The 21,543-nt window shown below is 40.5% G+C and overlaps 1 protein-coding gene across 8 annotated transcripts in view; it reads right to left on the bottom strand.

Annotated features, from left to right (window-relative positions):
- CLTCL1 (clathrin heavy chain like 1) overlaps positions 1–21,543 on the bottom strand; it is a 55,734-nt gene that overhangs the window by 16,138 nt on the left and 18,053 nt on the right. For 7 of the 8 annotated variants that reach the window (XM_030582887.1, XM_030582888.1, XM_030582891.1 and 4 more), the window contains 18 exons: positions 19,427–19,695; positions 18,863–19,024; positions 17,631–17,744; positions 15,679–15,852; positions 14,333–14,530; positions 13,656–13,856; positions 13,362–13,514; positions 12,486–12,608; positions 11,441–11,578; positions 10,876–11,040; positions 9,870–10,050; positions 9,298–9,461; positions 8,205–8,330; positions 7,509–7,651; positions 5,511–5,745; positions 3,292–3,414; positions 1,307–1,452; positions 570–753 (listed from right to left, as the gene is read on the bottom strand). In XM_030582887.1, the coding sequence (XP_030438747.1) occupies positions 570–753; positions 1,307–1,452; positions 3,292–3,414; positions 5,511–5,745; positions 7,509–7,651; positions 8,205–8,330; positions 9,298–9,461; positions 9,870–10,050; positions 10,876–11,040; positions 11,441–11,578; positions 12,486–12,608; positions 13,362–13,514; positions 13,656–13,856; positions 14,333–14,530; positions 15,679–15,852; positions 17,631–17,744; positions 18,863–19,024; positions 19,427–19,695 (2,999 nt within the window). The remainder of the gene's footprint in view (positions 1–569; positions 754–1,306; positions 1,453–3,291; positions 3,415–5,510; positions 5,746–7,508; positions 7,652–8,204; positions 8,331–9,297; positions 9,462–9,869; positions 10,051–10,875; positions 11,041–11,440; positions 11,579–12,485; positions 12,609–13,361; positions 13,515–13,655; positions 13,857–14,332; positions 14,531–15,678; positions 15,853–17,630; positions 17,745–18,862; positions 19,025–19,426; positions 19,696–21,543) is intronic. The other variant, XM_030582889.1, reaches the window with a different exon arrangement.

Raw genomic sequence — 21,543 nt, 5'->3', positions numbered from 1 at the left:
TATTAAAAAGATAAATTTTCAAGTGTTACATTCTAGTCATAGGCATTTGAAGACTAAAGAGCTCTTCCCCATACCAGAGAATAAACAGCAAAAGTACCCCATAAGTGATATGAAAGCATGCAACCACATATTCTGGATTTGAAGCAGCCCTTTCAAGTTAATCTATAAATGGTTGTTGCAGGATGGGAATGTCTTCCTCTTAGTAAGATGAACTATCTCCTTGCGGAAAAAAAGACACTGACTAGTTAAATTTAAACTCATGTAAACTTCCAAGAGACTGGTGTCTGAATTGTTCAGCATCCAAATGAAGTAATTATGTTACCTATATTCAGATTCATGATTTGTCTTACCCCCTGCCCCATTCTCGACTTTCAAATGCTCGAGAAGCAGCCTTTTCCACAGAATATTTATAACATTGTAATGGTGGTATGTTGACTGTAGTTTTATCTACATGTACAGTATGACTTTTCTAGAAAAGTGTATTGGCCACCCTAGAGTTATTTACCTGTTTTTTCTACCTGTTCCTATGACTTGTATATCATGAGCTGGTAGCCATGACTGCACCTCACCTGTATTGCAGAAGTATTAACATCAAATTTCCTGAAGATAGCAAAGGCTTCTTCATATAGCTCATTACTGATGGCTATGTTTGCAATATCTGGGGCATCATAGTTATCTAGACGATTGATATACTCCATTACACGAGTGCGATCAGCTTTAATGGCAGTTAGGATCAGAAGATTCTGCAGGTTCCTGTAAATGGGATAAGCAGGACAAAAATGGTCTATGAAAAGGAGGCATTAGGTGCTACCCATTATTTGGCCTAAAAATGCCACTGTCAGGCAGTGAAGTCCAAAATTAAGGTTTTAAAATTAGTTTTACAGAAGTCTAGTAGATTAAATGGCTTTAGATACTGTTCCTCCTGCAATAGCCAACTGACTAGCCCATTTTTATAGCCAAAATGGAGAGAAGATTTAGTTGTTACATCATCAATTCACTTTCTAATAAAAAAAAAGAAAAAAGTCAGCATTCCTTTGTATTGGTACACTGGCTGCACTACTTCAGTTGCATTAAAAAAGTTAAAATACCACCATCTAAATTACTTCAGTGGCTGCTCACCTTCTCTAGTAGCAGCCATCACCTAATACCGCTAGATCAAATTTTGCGCAGCCAAAAAGAGGATATCCATTTAAAGATCATATAGAGTGCAGAGCAGTCAGGTATTTCAGAAGTTTAGGGTACAACCTAGATCACCACAACAACATTTATATTTCTTCCAACAGAAGGGATATCACCTTCCACCTACCTGTGCTCACTGAACACAGAGTTGTCCAAAACTATCTTCTCAAGAAGTTCAATTAGTTCATTGGGCAGATCAGCAGTCATGAAAGCTTTCACGGTAACAGAAACCTCTTCAGGATCCTGTGTTTCAGATAAGGCTGTCTGGACAACCTAATTTTGAAAAAACATTTGCAAGGAGTAGCTGAGAGGGCTTTTCCTAGTCTTAACCTTGTTTATGAACCTAAATCATCAGCCCACTGAAGTGGGACACTAAGTCAGGAATCTCACAAGGTTCTGAAACATCAAGCTGAACACACACTGCAACTTCTGGTCAGAAGATTCTGGCTATCTCAAAGATTCCTTTCAATTTGTCATGTAGATGGCTTTGAAATATTGATGATTCACCAGTATTATTGAATGATACTGGGCATTTCACAGCCATTTAATAAAGCATACCACTGCACTAGCCTTACAGTATGAGCAGCGTCCTTTAGTTTTAACTATCCCAGATGAGATTCAATTACTTTTACAGATAGTATTACATTAAAGACACCAGACAAGTGCTAGTTATACTGGCCCCTGTCCGTGATGAAACAATTTGGACACTGTATAGAACAGGGTGGGCAAAATATGGCCTGCCTAACATTTGTCTGGTCCACAGATAGCAGCCAAAGTCCTGTAGCACAGTGAGGTGCTCCTGGCTGGCTGCTGCCAGCATGTCTCTGTGCACCCCTGGCGGGGGGGGGGGGGGGGGGGGGAGGAGGAGAGGAGGAGGAGGAGGAAGAGAAGAGAAAGGGAAGACCGCTCCATGTGCTGCCTGCCCCCAGCACTGTCCTCACAGTGGGGGTGGTGCTTGCAAGTACAGGCAGCACATGGAGACCCACTGCCCCCCTCGCCACAAGGGGTATGTAGAGATGTGCTATGGTGCCAGCAGCCAGCTGCTTCCAAGAGAGGTGTGGGGCGATGGCAGGTAGCCTGCCTGAGTGCCTCACTGAGCTGCGTGAGGTAAGCACTCCTGGCCAGAGCCTGCACTTTGCACCCCAATCCCCTGCCCCAGGTTAGAACCCCCTCCTGCACCCACCACTCCCTCTCAGACCCTGCACCCCCTCCACTAATATAGTAGAAATGTGTGACCCGTGCAGGGACGGCTTTAGGAAGTGCGGGGCCCAATTCGAACAGTTTTGACAGGGCCCCAGCACGGAAGACCAAAAAAAAAAAAAACACCACGTAAAAAAGCCACATGGGGCTTCACCGGGTGGTGCTCCGAATCTTCGGCGGTGCGGCACTTCGGTGCCACCAAAGATCTGGAGCGAGTGAAGGACCCGCTGCTGAAGGACCCACCACAGAAGTGCTGCCAAAGACCCAGAGCACTGCCAGGTAAGTAAAAATTAAAAAGGTGCCTCTATCCAGGGAAAAGATTCTCACTGGGCGCGGGGCCCTCTTAGGCACGGGGCCCGATTCGGGGGAATTGGTGGAATGGGCCTAAAGCCGGCCCTGGACCCGTGACAACTTACCTGAAATTGGGCCAGCTAGTAAGCGTAGGGAGGAATAATGACCCACCAGAGTTTGGCAGAAAGCAACATATTTATTGTACCGATAGCTAAGCTCAAAAGAAGGGGGAGAGGGTCACTCAAGTCCCAGACAACTTGTCTACCTGGGAGCTCTTCTGATCTCCCAGCTGTTCAAGCAGCCCATCAATTCCACAAGCAAGGGGGAAAGCCACTTCACAGGTATTGGGGGGAGGAGGGGTAAGGGAGATGTAAGACCTTTTGAACATACAGGTTCTACAGAGCATACAGATCACTGCTGCTCCCACAACAACCTCCCCGACCCACTGAAAGTTATTGCCCACCCCTTGGATAGAAGATAAAATTAAAAACTGAAGTAGATAGGGTTAGCACAAGTATTGGGGGGGGAATGTGAGCAAGGGATTCTAAAGTCATTCTGAAGTCAGAAGATACTGGATAACAGCTTTCATTTCTAATTGTAGAACCAGTTACTTTACTGTACCTGATCGATGAGCTGTCGTCTGAATGGACTGTTTTCCTCAAGGACATTTGCCCAAAGTTCTGGATCCTTTCTGCGTACCAAATAGCGAGCCTCACTCTTGAACAAAGAGTTCTCATTGCAAACCTGAAAGAGAAAAATCATGAACACATGTACAGTTAAGCAAAACACTTACAATGAGATCCCACCCAAAAACACAGTTTGGCTTTTTGACATTAATAATGAGCCACATTCAACGGACCACAGTCTCTGAATACAACTAGTTGTTGGCCATCACTAAGTGTCACACAGACTCAAGTTTGGATTCTTAACTAGCCTCTAATCTAAAAGACTCAGCAGACAGGATCTCTTGCAAAGTTATGAGCTTTTCTTGCTTTTGTCCAATAGAAAATGGACAACTTCTCATGGCAATATTTCAACTGCTGTCTGAAGCCATGAACTACACAGGCTTCTGACAAATTTCAGACCTAGAAGGGGATTCATTTTGGAGTGGAGGAAGTTTAGGTCAGTTTTATTTTATCTGAAGCCTTGACTCAGCTTCATTGTCAAGCAGCACCAGAATGTTTCTATTTTGTAAAATCTTTTTAATTTCACAGAATGTTTTCACAAGTATAAGCTTCTAAATAACTGTTTGTGGGCTACAGTTTTACCTAATGGAAACAATGTGCAGAAGTTTATCAATGATACAGCAGAGGAAGTAAATTCTCACAAAGGTTTTGTATTTTTCTACTGATTCTAACTGCAGAGTTTGTAACTTGTGACTCAATGTAACTTGGTTACATTTTATCAGCACCAGCTTCAATGGACAGCAAGGTATGTTTTGTTTTTCAAGCCATTTTAATAGGAGCCTAGAGTCCAATCCTTCCTTCCACTGCTGCTTAAGATTAGGCTGGGTACAAAGGTTAGCACTTCCTGACTTTATGTTGTAATTAAAATGGTTCTGTGATTGAAATCTGACCAGAGCTGGTCTCAAGTCATGTAAATGCAGATAGAGCCTGGTAGCCTCCCCTCCTATCAAGAGGATATGCACACAGAAGTTAGAGGTTACATTTCATTTCTATACAGTTCTCACAGCAATGAGCTACACAGGTGACAGGTGGCTGAAGTAAGATTCCCAGTTCACCCTAGGAAAGGGCCTATGCTCAGAAGAGAGCCTTTGATTCTCTCTTTTTGGGGGGGTAGGTGGGCATGCGTGGCAGGGGAGTAAAGAGAGAATCACTTTCTGTAGTAGAAAATTTGGCTGCTGGAAGACAAAAAACACCCTTTGCAGAGCACCTTGGTTAGGAGAAAGCAAGTGTACCACAGAATTCACAACCCAAGAAGGGAGCATGGAACAGTCACAATCCATGTCTGTCCACTTTCAAGAACTGAATGTGGAAAACTGTTTCTAAATAAAAACTTCACAGTAAACTACTCTTGATTCAGATACTGAATTAATCTATTAAGACCACCACTTGTGGCTATATTTTCCCTTCCACACTTCCGTAAGACAGCATGTAAGAACTGGACTCAACTGCTGCGTAGTGGACACAGCCAAGCTTTTCATGCTGAAATCATTAAATTAGTGCAGTGTAACACCTATAGGAAGAGTAATCCCTTAAGGAACCACACCACATTCCAGCAGGCAGTGATTCCAGGCTGGGACATGTTATAGAAGTGTGGACTAGAGGGTACTCCATATGCTGATACTACTCAGCTGTTTCCACCACAGACTTGGCTTGTGCACTGGAACAAGTGATCAACTGTTGACGAAGTTGAGTTTGTTGAGGCTTATGTTGACTAGTTGGCAGAAGCAATGGGAAGAGCTGGCAAGAGATGCAGGGTGGAGGGAGTCCATTCCCATTTGGGACTCTGGAAACCAAGACAATCCATCCAAGACTACTAATACTAGAATTAAATGTGTTCAGGGACCCTTTTCCAATTGCACCTGGTACATTCTTTCTACTGTGGACCCTAAGACTACTGTAATAGCTTTTATTTAGGGCTACTTAAACATAAAAGTTATGGAATGGCTGAGGTGGGATTTAACGTTACATAGCTAAACCTTACTAGTTCCAACGGGATTTTAAGTTAAGACACATAGGACTTGGCCAGTGTTAGAAAGAAAGACTCATGGTTAACATTGGTTACACCAATATTGACATTTGAAAACCCATCACCACTCAAACCTCTTAACATTAGACTACAGCAGATTTGTCAATACAAAAGCAAGTTTTGCTAACCTTGATGAGTTCAAGGTCACACTGTCCTCTCTCATAAGCAACACAGGCCAAATGAGGGTCCCTTTTTTCACAGTATTTGCCAACTACACAGCTGTCATAGTATGGGTTCTCCCGGAGAAACCGCTCAGGATTATTGTTACTGTCAATGTAAATTTTAGCCACAGCATTGTGGGTGGCAGGTTCTTCACAGCCTTCATGAATTCTCGATTCCAGCCATGGCAGCAGCAACTTGAGCCTTTTGGGGAAAATGAAGTTTGTTAAGTTTGCAGACCAAAAGTGCTATTAAAAAGTTTTCAATTCTATTCCTTAACTTGAGAGGAGTGCCAGCAAACTTCAAGGTCAAGGTTCTTCCCCAGAAAGGCTGTGGTCCCAGTATATTGGTTTTCTGGATCAAATCATTTTAACCTCAACTGATCTACAAAATAACCCATTTAAGATTAAAATGCCCATAAGCTTTTCATTGTTGAGGGACATGCACACAGACTCTGGAGTTTCTCTGATCCTTGTAAAGGAAAAAAATCTCAATAGGCAGGACAGGGGAGACACTGGAAGAAACCTAGTCATAGTTCAAATAAAGATAGTGCTCCTGGAGCCATAGGTGCTTCAAGAATGCTTGTTTAGAGTAAGATCTAACTGATTAAAGCAGTGTCAGTATACAGGTGATCTGTGCACATTAAGTCCCTCAGGAGGAGAGTTCACTTTAAAAATACTGTACTCATTTAACAAGTTCAGAGTAGGGCATATGAACATGCTATACATCAACTGGGAAACTGCTGCAAGCAAAGTGTAACGTTAAAGCAGCTGTACTGGGAGAGGACTCAGTCAGAAAAAGGACTGATAACGCAGGAAGTAGCAAGGGTAGATGAACACAAGTACATCAGAATAGTTTAAACCTAAAGTTTAAAATAGGGGAAGCGAGAGCAAAAACTTGAGGTGGGAGGAAAAAAGTTAAAAGCAGTAGGAAAAGAGCTTTACTAACTGACTTTTGGGTTAATGATTTCTGCTTAGCTTAAGGACAGATTTAACCAGACCACAGATATTTTCAGTAGGGTAAGACAGAAACAAAATGAATTTTGCAAGTGTTAAGAATGGCAAGGCTTATTAGGAGAGGAGAGTGCGATTTAGCTTTAAGTTGAAATGATATAGTGAAAGGATACTTCATGGATTTCATACTTCTAGTATTGTAGAAAGTTTGTGGACGTTTTCAGAAGATGATTTAGCAAATTCTTGCTTGCGATTAGGATTTGTGCCCAGTGGACACTTTATAGCTAGTGCACCCTGTACGAGGTTAGTTTCCTGGTCCCACTACTTACAGAAAAAAAAAATGCAGCAAAAACAAGTCCTTCAGCTGATAGAATGCTCTGTGATGGCTTTTTAGGCTTTCCTGTTAGAAAGCCTTATTTCTTTTCTTCCTTGAATTTGAGACAGTGGCACAGAGGAACCACATTGTTCCAACATTTGCAACATCTTGCCCCTTCTCCATTCCTGTTCTACTAAGCTGATCAAAGTCACTGTGTATTTTTACCTCACATTCTCCTGATGTATACTTCCATATAATAGGTACTGTTTGTTCTAGTCAAGCACTGTGTCTCAAAACTCAAGTCTAGACATAGGGCTGTTTTTCCTCCCATTACAAGGCTGAGTGATCTTCCTGTTCCCATATTCATGAATGGGACCAAAAAAAGTGAGCTATTCTCAGTTTTGAAGACTGCCATACATCGTCTGAACTATCAATGAATGCGATAGTGTGACAGCCTTGTACATGCTCTACTCATGTGTCTTTGAAATGCCACATACAGAATTCCTTTTCTTACTCAAGAGAACTGCCTCACATTACCAAGCACCATATTAATTCCTTTCATGATTTTTACTTCGATCTTTCAAAATGGGGTTGACTTAGAGCAACGGATGCAACTCCTGTATACCAAGGGGGAAGCCTTTTACTGGAGCAAAATGGAATGACTGTTTATACTAAGTACCTTTATATTCTATTCTTACCTATTTCTTTTTTCCACTTCAGCCACCAGCTCATCAGTTGAGAACTGGCCTCTAACCACCATGATCAAGTTCTTAATAACATCTTCAGAACAATCCACATCAAGAAGCCCTCCAATTACTGCTGGTATACGGCTTGGATTCACCTGGAATAAACCACCATAAGAATGGTTTCTGGACTGTGCCATAACTGGAGGGACTTAAAATTCTTTAAATGTTTAGAAATGTAGGAAACAAGCCTACTTTAATTAGTTGCCTGAAGTGTTCTTAAGTGAGACTTGCAAGTACAAGTTAATCCATCACTAAATTAGTGTTAACCAGCAATATTCTACAAAGGTCACCAAAAGACTAGTCAGTTCCTTGAGACTGACCCCTTCTCCCCTCAAAATCTAATCAGGAACATACTTTAGTGACAAAACTTCCCCAGCCTACATGCTGGGGAAGTAGCATTCCTTGGTTTCATACAGAGTGATCAATAAGCCTTAAACTGCTATAGCAATACAGAAGGGGGGGGAGGGAAGGGGAGCTCAATTAAGCAACACTTCATTGAAAACTTGGTGTTTCATTCTGCTCTATTAGCCAATAATAAGGTTTAAGTCTTATGGGGCTGAACTACAGAGCCTCAGGTAAACCAAAGCTTCCAGTATACAGGCTGGAGCCTTCCTCTGAGTTTATTCTTTAGAAGAGATTGTACTTTACCTTCTGAACATAGATCTCTATGTACTTCTGCAGGTTGTTGCGGTATAAGTAGAGAACCAGGTCATGAACAAAGTCAAATCTGTCACAAACAATGATCAGAGGAAGCTGGTCTGTGAGCTTGGCCTCCTGTATGTTTGGGGGAGGGAAATGGAAAGGAGTTGAAAAGGAAGAGAAAAAAACAGAACAAAATTCACTCTTTACATATTATGCCAGGATGTGAGCAGAGAGCCTTAACTGTTTTCCTAGTTTAGGACCAGCAAAAAGGCTACCGTTCAGAAAAATGTTGACTCTAAATTGACTGCAGTCTGATTCTTTGATACAAATATTAAAAAGCCCATTGTATATCATAGACAGCCAAATGAGGTGCACTTCCACTTTAAAAGGGCAAGGGTGTTTTTTTTTTTTGTTTGAAGTAGTGACTAGCAAATCCTGAATGCACTTAGATATCTACCTTTAGAGGTCTTGGCTGAGAGTGGATGCTCAGCACTTTGAGAGTCAGGCCCTTTAACAGGAGTCTCAAGTTGGACACCCAGAATCACTAAACCAGGGTTAAGAATCTGGAAGCCAAAAAAGTTCAAGCAAGGAAGAATATGCACCTTGGCCCAGCTGCATAAACATCACCTGCCCCCGCCCCCCCTTGTAGAATGACCAGTAAAAAGTCTGATTTGATTAATAAGGTGAGTCACTGGAAGGAATGCTTGCCTCCCCACACCTAGAGTTGGGTAAGTTTCCCCTGAAACTTGGGCAAGCATAACATGCAAACATCCTCGAGTTCTGCTAAAAAGGATCTGTGGGTTATAATGGATCACAAATTGAATATGAGTTAACTTGATGCAATGCCATTCTTGGGTGTAATGACAGGAGAGTGGCATGTAAGACATGGAGATATTTGTCCTGCTGTATTTGGCACTGGTGAAGCCTGGGCTGGAGGATAGTGCCCAAATATGGGCACTGAACTTTAGGAAAGGTGGACAAATCAGAGAAAGTCCAGGGGCAAGCAAAACTATAGTCAGTAGGTCTAGAAAACCTGGACTTAATGAGGAAAGGTTACTTTACTACTATTACTATTTTAGCCAACAGTGAGGAAAGTTACCTTGAGAAAATTCTTCACTCGTTCAGGGTTATAGCAGTTACTTTCACGGCAGATCCTTTCTACCTCCTTAATTTGACCAGTCTTACAAGCTGCCTGGATATATTTGAAGTGGACATCTGGATCCTGGCTGAAGTTCACAATAGAACCCAGGAAATAAAACAATCCTAGAAAGGAGATGTTACCTACTTATAGCTATGAACATTTAGAGTTCATCACCTAGATAAGAAGTTATATGCTTTGATAATTTAGCATGAATAAGGAAGGAAGCCACTGATAAGTGGTGAGACAGGACAGGTGAATTTTAGTCCCACAATATATAGTCTCCAAGGAAAGCTGCCAACAGGAACACTCAGACACATATGGTTGCCTTCCTCCACCCAGATAGGATGTTCTCCTGGAGACACAAAGTAACTAGGTGTCTTCTGTAAAACAGTTGCAAGCACCAGACTACAGTAAATCTAATGCGTGGTTCAAACTGAAAGGCTGAGTACTAGTACACCACTCAACTCTCCTTCCATCTCAAAAAACAGATGGAAAGCAAGTACCTCCCTCAGAACATAAGGGCATCTCACCTTCATAACTTTTAAAAGATTCAAAAAGCTCCACGAGAGACTGGGTGCCAAGCTGCTCATGGTATTTAGAAGCTACTTGCACACAGAGCTGTAGGTTTTGTCGGATGTTGGCTGATAGCATAGCACGCAGACATTCCACAGAGTCCTCAACTGACAGAGAGCCAAAGAAGTTTACAAGCCACTAAGAACAAAAAGTTAAAATGGTTTTAGTAGTTGTATACACCTCACTGAAGTTCAGCAGGGGAAGTAGTAAATTACATTCTGCATGGTTGGCAGGTGGAAACATATGTACATATCCCAGAAGTGCAACAGGAAGGAATGTGTACTTGGAAGAATTCGAGAATGACAATAGTGCTATCTATTTAAGCCTCCTAAAAGTTAATTAAGGACTCTGCTACATATGACCTCAGAGTTCATTAAGTCAAATACTCTGTGAACTGGTCTAGGGCAGTGGCTCTCAACCTTTTCAGACTACTGTGCACCTTTCAGGAGTCTGATTTGTCTTGCACACCCCAAGTTTCACCTCACTTAAAAGCTACTTGCTTCCCCAAAAAAGAAAAAATATACAGAAGTGTCGCAACACATTTACTGAAAAATTGCTGACTCATTTTACCATGTAATTATAAAATTAATTGATTGGAATATAAATATCGTACTTACATTTCAGTTTGTAGTATATAGAGCAGTATAAACAAGCCATTGTCTGTATGAAATTTTACTTTGTACTGACATAGCTATTGCTTTGTGTAGTCTGTTATAATACTAGGCAAATATCTAGGTGAGTTGCTGTACCTTGTGGAAGACCTCTGTATCTTCAGGGATATATGTACCCCTGGCTGAGAACCATGGAGCTAGGGAATTTTGTTACATGTGCTTGCAATGCTTAGTGTATTACTTTAAGCTTTCCCCCTGAAAAGGCAATTAGTTTATTGATAGGTAAACGTAACTAAATTTCTCCTGCTGTCACTTAACCCACAAAGTAAAATTCAGCTGAAACTAGTCTTACCTCAGGGTTTAAGAGGTGAGTGTGAACTACAGCTCGTTTTATATCATAGAGATCAGTGTAGTGCTCCAATGCTCTCTGCAGCAAGCCTGCCTTTTCACATAACTGAGCAATGTGAGCACGATCATAGAGCGTAAACATCTGGTTTCCAAGGATGGCATCTGCAACCTAAGAGGATACAATTTGTTGTTGAACTTTAAGCTTCAAGTTTCCACTCACAGTCAAGATGTACCTTTATCATGCGAGGAAACTACATAAAAAGGAGAGAGAGTTTCTGGGAACATTGACGACATTGAGTTACAATTAAAGTCAGTTACACTGCACTTCTACAGAGGTTTATTCTAAAATATCACTTTCCAACACCCCTACAATAGGTATCTGCATATCCACCCTTCCACTCTCCACAGTAATGCTTTGTCTCAACTATGCCTGTAACTGGAGACTGCTACCATCAAAAGTCTTGTTTTTTAAATGGCTGGAGTTCTAAAAGTTTGCTTGTTTTTTCAAGAAGGGGTGAAGGAAATGGTTAATGAGACTATTTTAAGGAGAGTAAATTGAGGAATCTTACTTGTGGTGCATGAATCAGATTCATTTCCAATAGACGTGTCTGAAGGTGTCCTTCAGTAGGACGATTATTCTTCAAAGCATCCAACAAGAAGGAAGTGCACTGCTGAATGAGACTGTTCTCCATGAATACATCTACGATCTGAAGTTGACAGTAATCAAATTGGTCATTCACCCACAAATTCTTATACAATTTTCAGTATAAAATCAGGAGTACTGCAGCCGATCCTCAAAGGAGCCATTTCACAACATATGCAGCGCCTCTTTGTAACTCCCTTGTTAAGTTATATTAAAGCTTCCAGCATCGTACTACTACAGTACAAGTGTTTCTACTAACATTTTACCTTTTGACAGTGTTCTCAAACTGACTTACCTTAAAATGTTTTTATTCACTATATCAGGGAGATTTCAGACTTGTACTGTTAGTGTCTGATTTTGATGACAGAGGTCATTTTGGCTCATGTGTCAGACAACTATTTAGTAACCAGTAAGTGAAGCAAATCTGACAGATTCACGTACAAGTTATAGTCTATTTATGAAGTAGACTACTATTTCCCTAGAGAAAAAGGATTTCAATATCAAGCGTCCATTTGTTTTACAATAAAAACCTCAAAAAAAAAAAAGTTATCTAGATCAGTCTTTGGGGACTAGTTTACCCACTGAATGGAAGTCTCTCTGTTCTCCCCCACAATTAGGGCTAACAGCAGCAGCCTTCCTGACTCTGCTATGCTGATGGAGACTGCTAAGCTTCAAACTTGCTATGTAGGAGGTGCTGTTCTCCTTGTGAAAGTCAAGAAGATCTGCAGAACTCTAACTTCAGAATTGGCTGTAGATTGTTTGGTAGTTGGGTTAGCAGATCAACAGCATGCCAGATTACAGGAAGTATTACTTGAGACACTGTGTGGCCATAGAACAGCCCAGTCAAGGTAATTCAAATACTGATACAGCAAAGTTCACTGGATTTGACTTTATTTTACAAAACACACCATTAGTTTTAGCTGGTACTACATGTCCATTAAACCATGTCCTTACCAGTTGCAAGTTTTTACCTGGTTAATATTAGCCAGGGGCTCCTCATCCTGCACCAACATCTGAGAGAACTGTAGTCCCTGTTCTGGGCTGACTCTCATCACGCTTCTCAATAAGAAGATCCAGTCTGGTGTATAGCCAACCTAGAACAATTACACAATCTTAGCAGTCAAAGCTCCCTGGAAATGCTTAGGAATTTACAAGCATTTTGCTCACAAGTTCATAGTTTAGTTCAGTGAAACTGCTGCAGATATGTTTATTCCCAGCACAATGCAACCTACTCACACAAAAGACTATCCCATCCCAAGCTGTGAAAATGGTGAGTTTAAAAAGTGTTCACATACACTGATAATTTAAGATCTAGGGCTATTCTACATGGTTATGTTTCCAGCCAGGGAAGAGACATACTCAGTTTCTACACTTGAAGACTAGTTTATGGGGAATGCTTTAGACCAACTGCTGTCCAAAGTTTAAGGTGAGGAGACAAAGGACAAGCAAGTTACTGTATTTGTGATCACACAAATGAAACTGCAGATATTATCTTTCAAGTTCAGTCTCCATTATATGGCTGGTCTAAGACCACGTTCTCCAGTGTTCCAAAATTGAGAGTTTTGCAAGTTCAGATTCTTTATGGGCTAAGCTGAGGCTTAGTTCTGCTACAGGACAAAAAACTGCATCATGGTTCACTTAGAAATGAGTGTCATGACATGAAAAATTGAGCAAGCCAGCACTCAACTGATCATCAGTTTTACAGACTCTGGAATGTTTAAGGCCTTGTCTTATCTCATGGAAGATACCCAGAGTATGTACAGGTTAGAGTACTGCACACAGATGTGTACTAGGAGTCTAGCAGTAGAGAGGTATTACACCATCTTACACCTTTAACAAACATTTACCTTTTTGGCATAGAGCACTATTTTCTGGAATTGACCAGTTTCTGCAAAGCACTGAATGACTTTGTTTGGCACATTAGCACGAAGGTAAACACTGAGTGCAAGGGTTGGATCGGCTGTCTTTACCAGGTCTCCTAGCTCCTCAGAGCACTCCAGCTGAAAGCAGAAGTAGCATTTGATGATCAGGCAGAACAGAGAAGAGATAGTTGGTTCATCTCCACTAAGTACATAAACATGTAGCAATCTACCGGCACAATTCATACTACAGCATTAAGTTTAACCAAAACATTTGCCTACCTTATCTTCCTTCAGCCATTTCTCCAGGAGCTGCTTGCGTCCTTGTTGCAGGACAGGACGGCAGAGTTCTAAAGACTCAAATTTGTTAAGTTGTCCTTGATCAAGCAAGATACCAAAGTACTGCAGCAAGGGAGAGGCCTGCCCAGGCTGGGCTGGTACACTCTGGAACTTCCTGATAGTATCACTGGTACGTAGGATTCCCTGAAAGATACCGGGAAGGGGAAGAGACCCAAGATTTTCAAAAAAGGGTTTTAGTTACATCCATTTGAATAATCCTTGCCTTTTTCTGTACCTGAACTATTCGTGTAGTAGCCAACTCAAAACATGCTGATGTCTTGGGTATTTTTAATTTGCAATCAGTTCTTTGATCCAACAAGAGCAGCTTTTAAATTAAGCCCTTCTCTGTATACTATGCCCAACCTAGAATGCAGCTGTTAGTGAAATGCTATTCCTCTTTTGCAGGGTCCGCAACAAGCTAGATTCTTCAACCAGAAATTTATCTTTACCAGTTTATTCTTTGTACATCAAGTTTAACTCAAAGATGATAATCTGGTTAAGATAAAGACACATTTGACTGAAAGTGCAGTAACTGCCAAGTAGCAGAGTTAGTTGTGTATTTAGAGTGTTACAATAAGCAACACCTTTAATCCTTAGTCTTCATCTTTGAAAGCACTCACCTTTGGTGCAGATGCTGCCACTTTAGCAGCTTCTGCATAGCTTCCTTGTGCAAAGAGTGTATTGAACTTTCTGGCAAACAGTTCCTCTGCCCCAGCCAGGTTACTGCGGATAGCCATACGCAGACCCAGGTCTGGATTCTGGAGAACGTTTGTAGCATAGTTCACAATGTTATCTTCTTCAACACAAACCGAAAGCACCTGAAAAAGGGATAAAAAAGCCTTAACAGGAGCATCCTGCTGAAAACAGCACTCAAAGAAATAGAGCAAAGGAATTAAGAGTCCAAGAAACTCAATAAAGCAGATAAAGCTATAGTTCTTCTACTGCTGTTGTTTTGGGTCTTAGACCTCAGCTTGTCAGTCTACCCACTGTCTAGCCAGTGAAACATATGAGGGCAATCATATCACATTGTTTCTCCCTACTAGTCTAAAGTTTTGTATGCCTTAAGGCTATAAGCTCTTTGAGGAAAGGGCCATCTGTTGTTTGTACAGTGCCTATCACAACTGGGCTGAGGCCTCTAGTATTACAGATTGCAGCATGTAATGCTAATCTGAAGTTTGCTGAGTGCCTAATGGCTCACTTTGAGGTATTAATTGCTGGCATATCTTAATATATCCAATAATCCACAACATTATAGTGGCAAATAAGTGTTAAAACCATTTTAGGTGCTAGATTTCCAGTAAGATTCAATTAAAAGAAATTTTACATCTTAAATCTGGAGATGCATGTTCTCTAAGCAGCTATTCAGTGGCACACCTTTTGCACATTAAAGAGTAACTTTTCCATTCCAAGTACATGCTAGTCGGCAGCTAAGTGTCTTGGATCGTGATAACGATTTTCTACATGCATTACACATGGTCTAAATACAGTCAACTGAAGTCACAGCAAGTTTCCTTGCCATTTCCCATCAGACTAAAAGGACAGGAAGGGCTGAGAAGTTATTGTCACACCACTACAAGAAATAAGTGGCTGGATACAGGGAAGACAGTCATTGCATTCACTAAACAATGAACAAACCATGACAACCTTGAGCTGCCTGCCATATGCACTGTAGTTGCCTTGTAAACACTTTTGCTCAAAACTAGGAGAGCAGTTTACCCAAGGTCAGTAAGGAATTGTGCGAACAGAATGTCCTCCTGCGTGTTCCTCCTTACACTACAACACATTACTGCACACTTTTCCCTGTATAGTTGTGGCAGTGTAAATCTTTGGCATATTGTTATCTAAAGTAGTATGGTACTCTTGATTAGATTATGGTACTGACGATGCCTTTAGTTGTCCTGCACAGAAGTCACTAGGGTATTCCTATGCTCAGTTAGAACCTCAATAACAGATGAGCTCAATTTACCTGTCCTTTTTTATTCACACCAATAATGCCAGAGGAAGGTTCATGAGGAGCAGTTACAAAGATTGTGTCAGCACTAATACGGTTCATGTAAATACACACTCCAGATTCCAAGTCATACATGTGAATGTACCCATACTTTGTGATCAGGTAGATAACACCATGCTTAGTTCCAATCTGCCAAAAGGGAAAGACAATTAGGAATATTTCAATATAGTTTAAGTGAGCTGTCAAAATACAGGCTACTAGACACTTAAGGCAGTGCTGTGTAGCAGCAGAATATTCTCACTACACTGTTTAGTTGGCAAAAAGGTGAGGATGCAGCTGTAAGCTCTTAGGTTGCAAGGAAGGAGTGTAACAATCCTGTTGGTCACTTACAGAGCTGCAATTCCATACTAGTGGCAGGTAGAAGATATTGGTCTCCAGAGTAGAAGTTAGCCATGCATGGGATATGTTAAGCTATAATATCTGCATTAACTGAAGCTGTTATGTGAAAACTAGTGCTACACTCCCATTGTTCTTTTCTAGGAAAGCCAGCCAGATTTGAATAGCTAGAGAAGTCCATCAACTAACCTAAAAATGTCAATGTAGTTATAAAATTATCCAAGTCTCACTTTTAGACAAATTCAACTGAAACATGTTAAGCAGTGGTGTTGAGAGATGGCTTTACGACAGAAGCCTCAACTGGAAGTAAAGTCACCAGTATACAACTGCTCGTGAAATTTTTTTAATCCACTAATACTATTAGGTCAGGAGGCAGCTGTCTACTGTTACCTAAGGTCATAGAGCCAAAATTGCTCATCACCTGAAATTAAACAGGTATCTTCTGCTAAAATTAGACTATTATACTAGCTAGCAATTTCACATTTATGGACAGCCAAAGATGTTATTTTAGCACTTTTGCCTCTGAACACAGTAGTTTTCCACTATACTTTGCAAATCTGATCAGTTACAAGATGACTGACTCCCCTTATGCAAGTTCTCAAATCAAGATTGGGAGACATGGCTTGACCAAGGAGAAAGTCTGTCAGAGCCAGAATTAGGCTTCTGCAGTTCTTATTCCCAGCTCTATCCCTAAGTTAGAAAACTACAACTCATTTCAGCAGACTTTAATAGTATGTTTGTATTTGGACAGATAGGAGAATTTCTGAAATAGAATGCTCATGTGTAACAGCAACTTAAGTTTGTATCCAGTGAGATGCTTTTTATTGCTAGTTCAATTTTAACAGAAGGGGGTTGGAAGCAGTTTTGGAGTACTAAATTTGAGAAGTATGACCTATGTAGGGTGGTCTTCCCTGTGCTGCACTTTGGATATCTCTGCCTTTAGAGTGAGCTATGCTTCCAGCATTGGCTGTTATGGAAGAATAAAATACATGGCTGATTTGACAGCAGCATCTACAAAGCAATGGTAGAGAGTCACTCTTTACAAGAAAGGCTCTGACTGATACTATTTAACTCAGTTAAGTGAGGTTTATGATTCCTAAAGGACTCAGTTCATAAAAATGGAGATTTAGATTTTCCACATAGACTTTGACATTTCAGCCAAAAAAATCTTGATAAAGAGTGTTTGGTCAAAGTCAGTTCTCATTTTGGTCCAAAAATTCTCTTGTTTTCAGGAGACTGTTCTTGCTTTCAAATGCCCTAAACTTTTTTCCCTCTCCCATGGGAAATTCAGAGTGTTGGCATTTTTTCGTCAGCTGTCTCTATGTGCAAGTCTACATAAAAAAAAGTGGCTATCACCACTGAACACATGGCCTGAAGTGACTGCACCTTCTTGGATCAGGAATAAGAACAGAGGTCACTTATTCTAGGATTCTATTCAGAGATGTGCCATATCCATAATATCCACATATCCTCCACCACATAGAGTATGTGAAATGCAATTATACATGCCTACGTTGGCCAGTTCATGAGCAGCTTGACATGGGTTTAGTGTGCACTCTTGTATACATTACCTGCATTGCCACAGGGAAGTCTGTCTGAGCCTCCGGAGGGAAAAACACATCAACAGCTTTCTTTACAAAGGGCTGGTTTCCAGTAGCAGGTTGACCTACTTCTATTATATGCAGCTGAGAAGGAATTGCATGTCACCAAGACAAAAAGTTTGTAAGCAAAATCCTGCTAAGAAACAAGTTGATCCCCTATCCAACCAATGCTTCCCAAAAAGGCTACAGCCCAGGCAATTAACTGTTTCAACACCTTTTATGCAACTTACCCATGAAGATTCAGCCAATATTCATGATTCTAGAACTCTAGAGTTGTTTTAATAAAAGCTTTTAAAGAGGGAGAGAACCTCTGCTTTTAACAAAAACTCTTACTTTCCAAATCATTTGTCATAAAGCACTGCCCAGACACTTTAAGTGCACTAGCCTTGTTCTAGAACACGATCGCTGCCATCTCTTGGATTAGGCAGTTTCCAGTTGTACTCAATCTTGAACAGTTCAGTATAAGAGCAAAAAGGTTTGCCAATGGACAGATTGTCAAGATTTTAGTCCAAACAAGTTGTCTTTTCAGGGATGTTTCATCTTGTAAGAAGCTATTGAAATATTATTCAACCCATTAAAACCAAGTAGTTATTCTCCACACTACAGGACAGCTTAGCAAGTGTGGCACATCTATTGTATTTTGTGATCTTTTAGATCAGACCTCCATCAACTTTTAAAATTTAAGGTACAAGAATCTAACTTCTTCAGAGTCAATACTTCAGACTCAGTTAGGCTTTAACTTTTCCACAAGGTTGCTATATTATTATAATTGCCATCAATTTAAGGGCTACAAGAGGCAGAGTGAGCTTGTTCAGTGAGAACCATGCTACAAGACGTAATAGAGCTTTATTCAGATTGAGAGTCAAGGCACCTTTAGACTCAGGTATTTCACTGCCTTCAATATTTACATTAATTTTATGACTTTCCTTAGAAAAGGCAGAAGATTACTTCACAGTAAAACAAAGCCTTGACTGAACAAAACAGCACCCACTTTTTTAAAGCCACCATTCCTCAAAAAACAAGGGGTCAACTCTTTGATTTCATCAGTGCAATCCTACTCAAGTCAACTGCATTAAATTAACACAATTAGAAGTTTAACAACTGATCTTAATTTGTAAAGCTTCTAGTGTTAACTGAAAGATTTAAGGTTACTGATAATTTACATTAGCTTGAAAGTGGTCAGTATGGTTTATAGATTTTACCTTGCCTCCTGCAGGGCTCCTTACAGCGAAACAGAAGAGTGTGGAAGGCTTGGAGTTTCCTTCAATTTTGAATTCTGCAAAGGCTGCTGCATGACCCTCTATAGGTTGGGAAACCTTTCTATCAACTGAGTACAATTGCATTGCACCAACCACACGATTTTGCTAATGATATGAGCAGAGGGGAGTGGGAGGGGAAGAGGGAGAAAAAAAAAGTTTAAGCTGACTTCTCCAAGTACTTAAGAGTTGCATATGCATCAAGAGCATAGGAATTGAACCACTAACTTTCAGAACAGAGAATCAAAAAGTCTATTTTTACTATGCTGTACATCCTTCTGAAAGGAAAGGCTAGAGAACATTTTTATGGAAAAAGGTCCCCCAACTACTGCAGAACACTCTTGAAATAAGGGTTAAGTTTTGTTAAACAGAAGGAACTACAGTTAGTATGAAATGAAAACAAGTGCTTGTTCCAACAAGTGCTTTGTCCTATTTTCCTGCACTGTCCTCAGATTTATACCTGCATTATGAATACACTTTTCCTGTATACTATTCTGAAGAGTCCCTTACCTGGGCTGAAATTCCTATTAGGAGTAACCATTTTTGGTGTTCATCTGTCCTGTAGTTGATGATTTGGCAGCCTGCAAGACTAGCATGCCTGTCAAACATCTTTTGAGGCTGAGATTCTCCCTCCATGCTCCAATGAAAGACTGCTGTCTCTGTCACCAAGGCAACTGTGTTTACCGATATCCACTTCCAGAAGATCACTTCCTCTGCCATAGTATGGGCTTTCATTTTACTTTTCATCTCAATGTTAAAGATCTGAAGTGTCTTCCCTGCTGGTGTGGGAGATACAAAAAGAATCACAGACCTCTGGACATTAAATTATACTCAGCCCTATAATTTGCATGTATTGGGAGGCATGCTTAGAATGTTTAACTGCAATAAGCTAGTTTTCCAGTTTAAACATTCCAATAAAGATGAGTAGAACAAAGATAGGACAGAACTACAGCAACTTAACATAATGACTTCAGCTACAGTTTACGCCAATTCAATGACCTTGTAAAAACAGATGCTGTACCACACAGATTTAACATTAAATTTCTGCACAGGCAATAAACACTTTGACAACATGTTTTGCACTATTTAACATGCATTAAATATAAAAGTTTCCTCTTTATTTGGTCCTAGAGAAGGGAGTCAATGGAGACAGACAAGTCCTGACTTATGAGGTAAGACTGGGCTGATCAGGTAACACTTTACTCCAAGTCACAAGTAACTGCCTCATCAAGATTAAACTTGAGTCAAGTGCCTACAGCTACACAGATATTAACTTACACCCCTTTGTGTGTGCATATTTCCTTTTGAGTGTAGTATAATCATCAGTGAGCAAGTAGCACTGGCATATCAAACTGACTATCTTGATAAGTGGTTCAATAGTAAAATTACAGATCAAAGATAGGTCATACTTCATAATCTCTAGTGAAAGTATGTAAAGCATTCCAATCAGCATGCCTCTGCTTATTTTAGTATTTGTTAGCTGACATTTGGAAAGTTCAAAGTTTACAGTAGTGTCAGAACCTAACATCTGCTTCAAAGGAATCTTACTTTAAGACAAGCTAGACAGGCTCTCCACATGCCATTTAAATGGCCTAATTAAATATACCCAGTTCCTCCAATTTATATACTACACTAGTGTCTGTCCATATTCCCACTTAAGAGGAAAAAAGTTACAGGTTCTGTAGTCACTTACACCTTCCCTTGTTTATGGAGCAGAGCTGCCTCTGCAAAAGTATCTGTTGTTTATAAGGGCATGTCTACATTTACCTCTGAAGCAACTGATCACTCCAGGGATCAATTTACCACGTCTAGTGAAGATGCGATAAACTGACCACCGAGCACTCTCCCCTCGCCTCCAGTACTCCACTGGAGTGAAAAAAAAGCATAGGTGGAGTCAACAGGGGAGCATCAGCAGTCGGCCTACCGCAGTGAAGACATTGTGGTAAGTAGATTTAAGTACATTGACAGCAACTATGTTATTCACGTAGCTGAAGTTGAGTAACTTAGATCGATTCCCCACAGTGTAGACCAGGCCTTAGAGAGCACAATAGTTGGATAGGCTGCAATTAGCAGTTTAGAGTGCAAATATTTTAGCTTCCACCAAGCAAGAACAAAAGAAAAAACTATTACCAGTTTAGGGGACAACATTTCTAGAGATAGATCTACCACGCTGAATAGATGGTGAGGGGCTTTGATTTTTATGAAAATGCCTTGCTACCTTCCATGCAGAAGCCCTGTAAGCTTAGTTTTAACTTCATTCCTTTCATCCAAGGATAGCCAAATGAGAATTAATTTAATATTGTTTTAATTCCTAATGGCCTAGCCTGACTTGCAGTGGTTAGATATGATTATGGAGCTGCAAGCTGAATCCCATTTCAATAAAAGGGTTAGTAATATTTAACTATGATATTAGCTAGTAGGCAGCAATTAAATAGTAATTTAAGTAGAGATTTTCCTTTTATATGTGGGTTGGGAAAGAGTCAACTGCATCCTGGAGCCAAGATGGCATTGTCTAAAGATATGACTATTGCATGAGTGTGGGTCTCTTGGGAACAGAATACCAGGTAGGACTATCCAGAAACTAGCAGTTATAGTTTAAATAACTGGTTGAGTTATTTTTCCCAAAA

The sequence above is a fragment of the Gopherus evgoodei genome, chromosome 13 (assembly GCF_007399415.2).
Source record: "Gopherus evgoodei ecotype Sinaloan lineage chromosome 13, rGopEvg1_v1.p, whole genome shotgun sequence".
In the NCBI taxonomy this organism is placed as follows: domain Eukaryota; kingdom Metazoa; phylum Chordata; order Testudines; family Testudinidae; genus Gopherus; species Gopherus evgoodei.
This window is presented reverse-complemented; position numbering and strand designations above follow the sequence as displayed.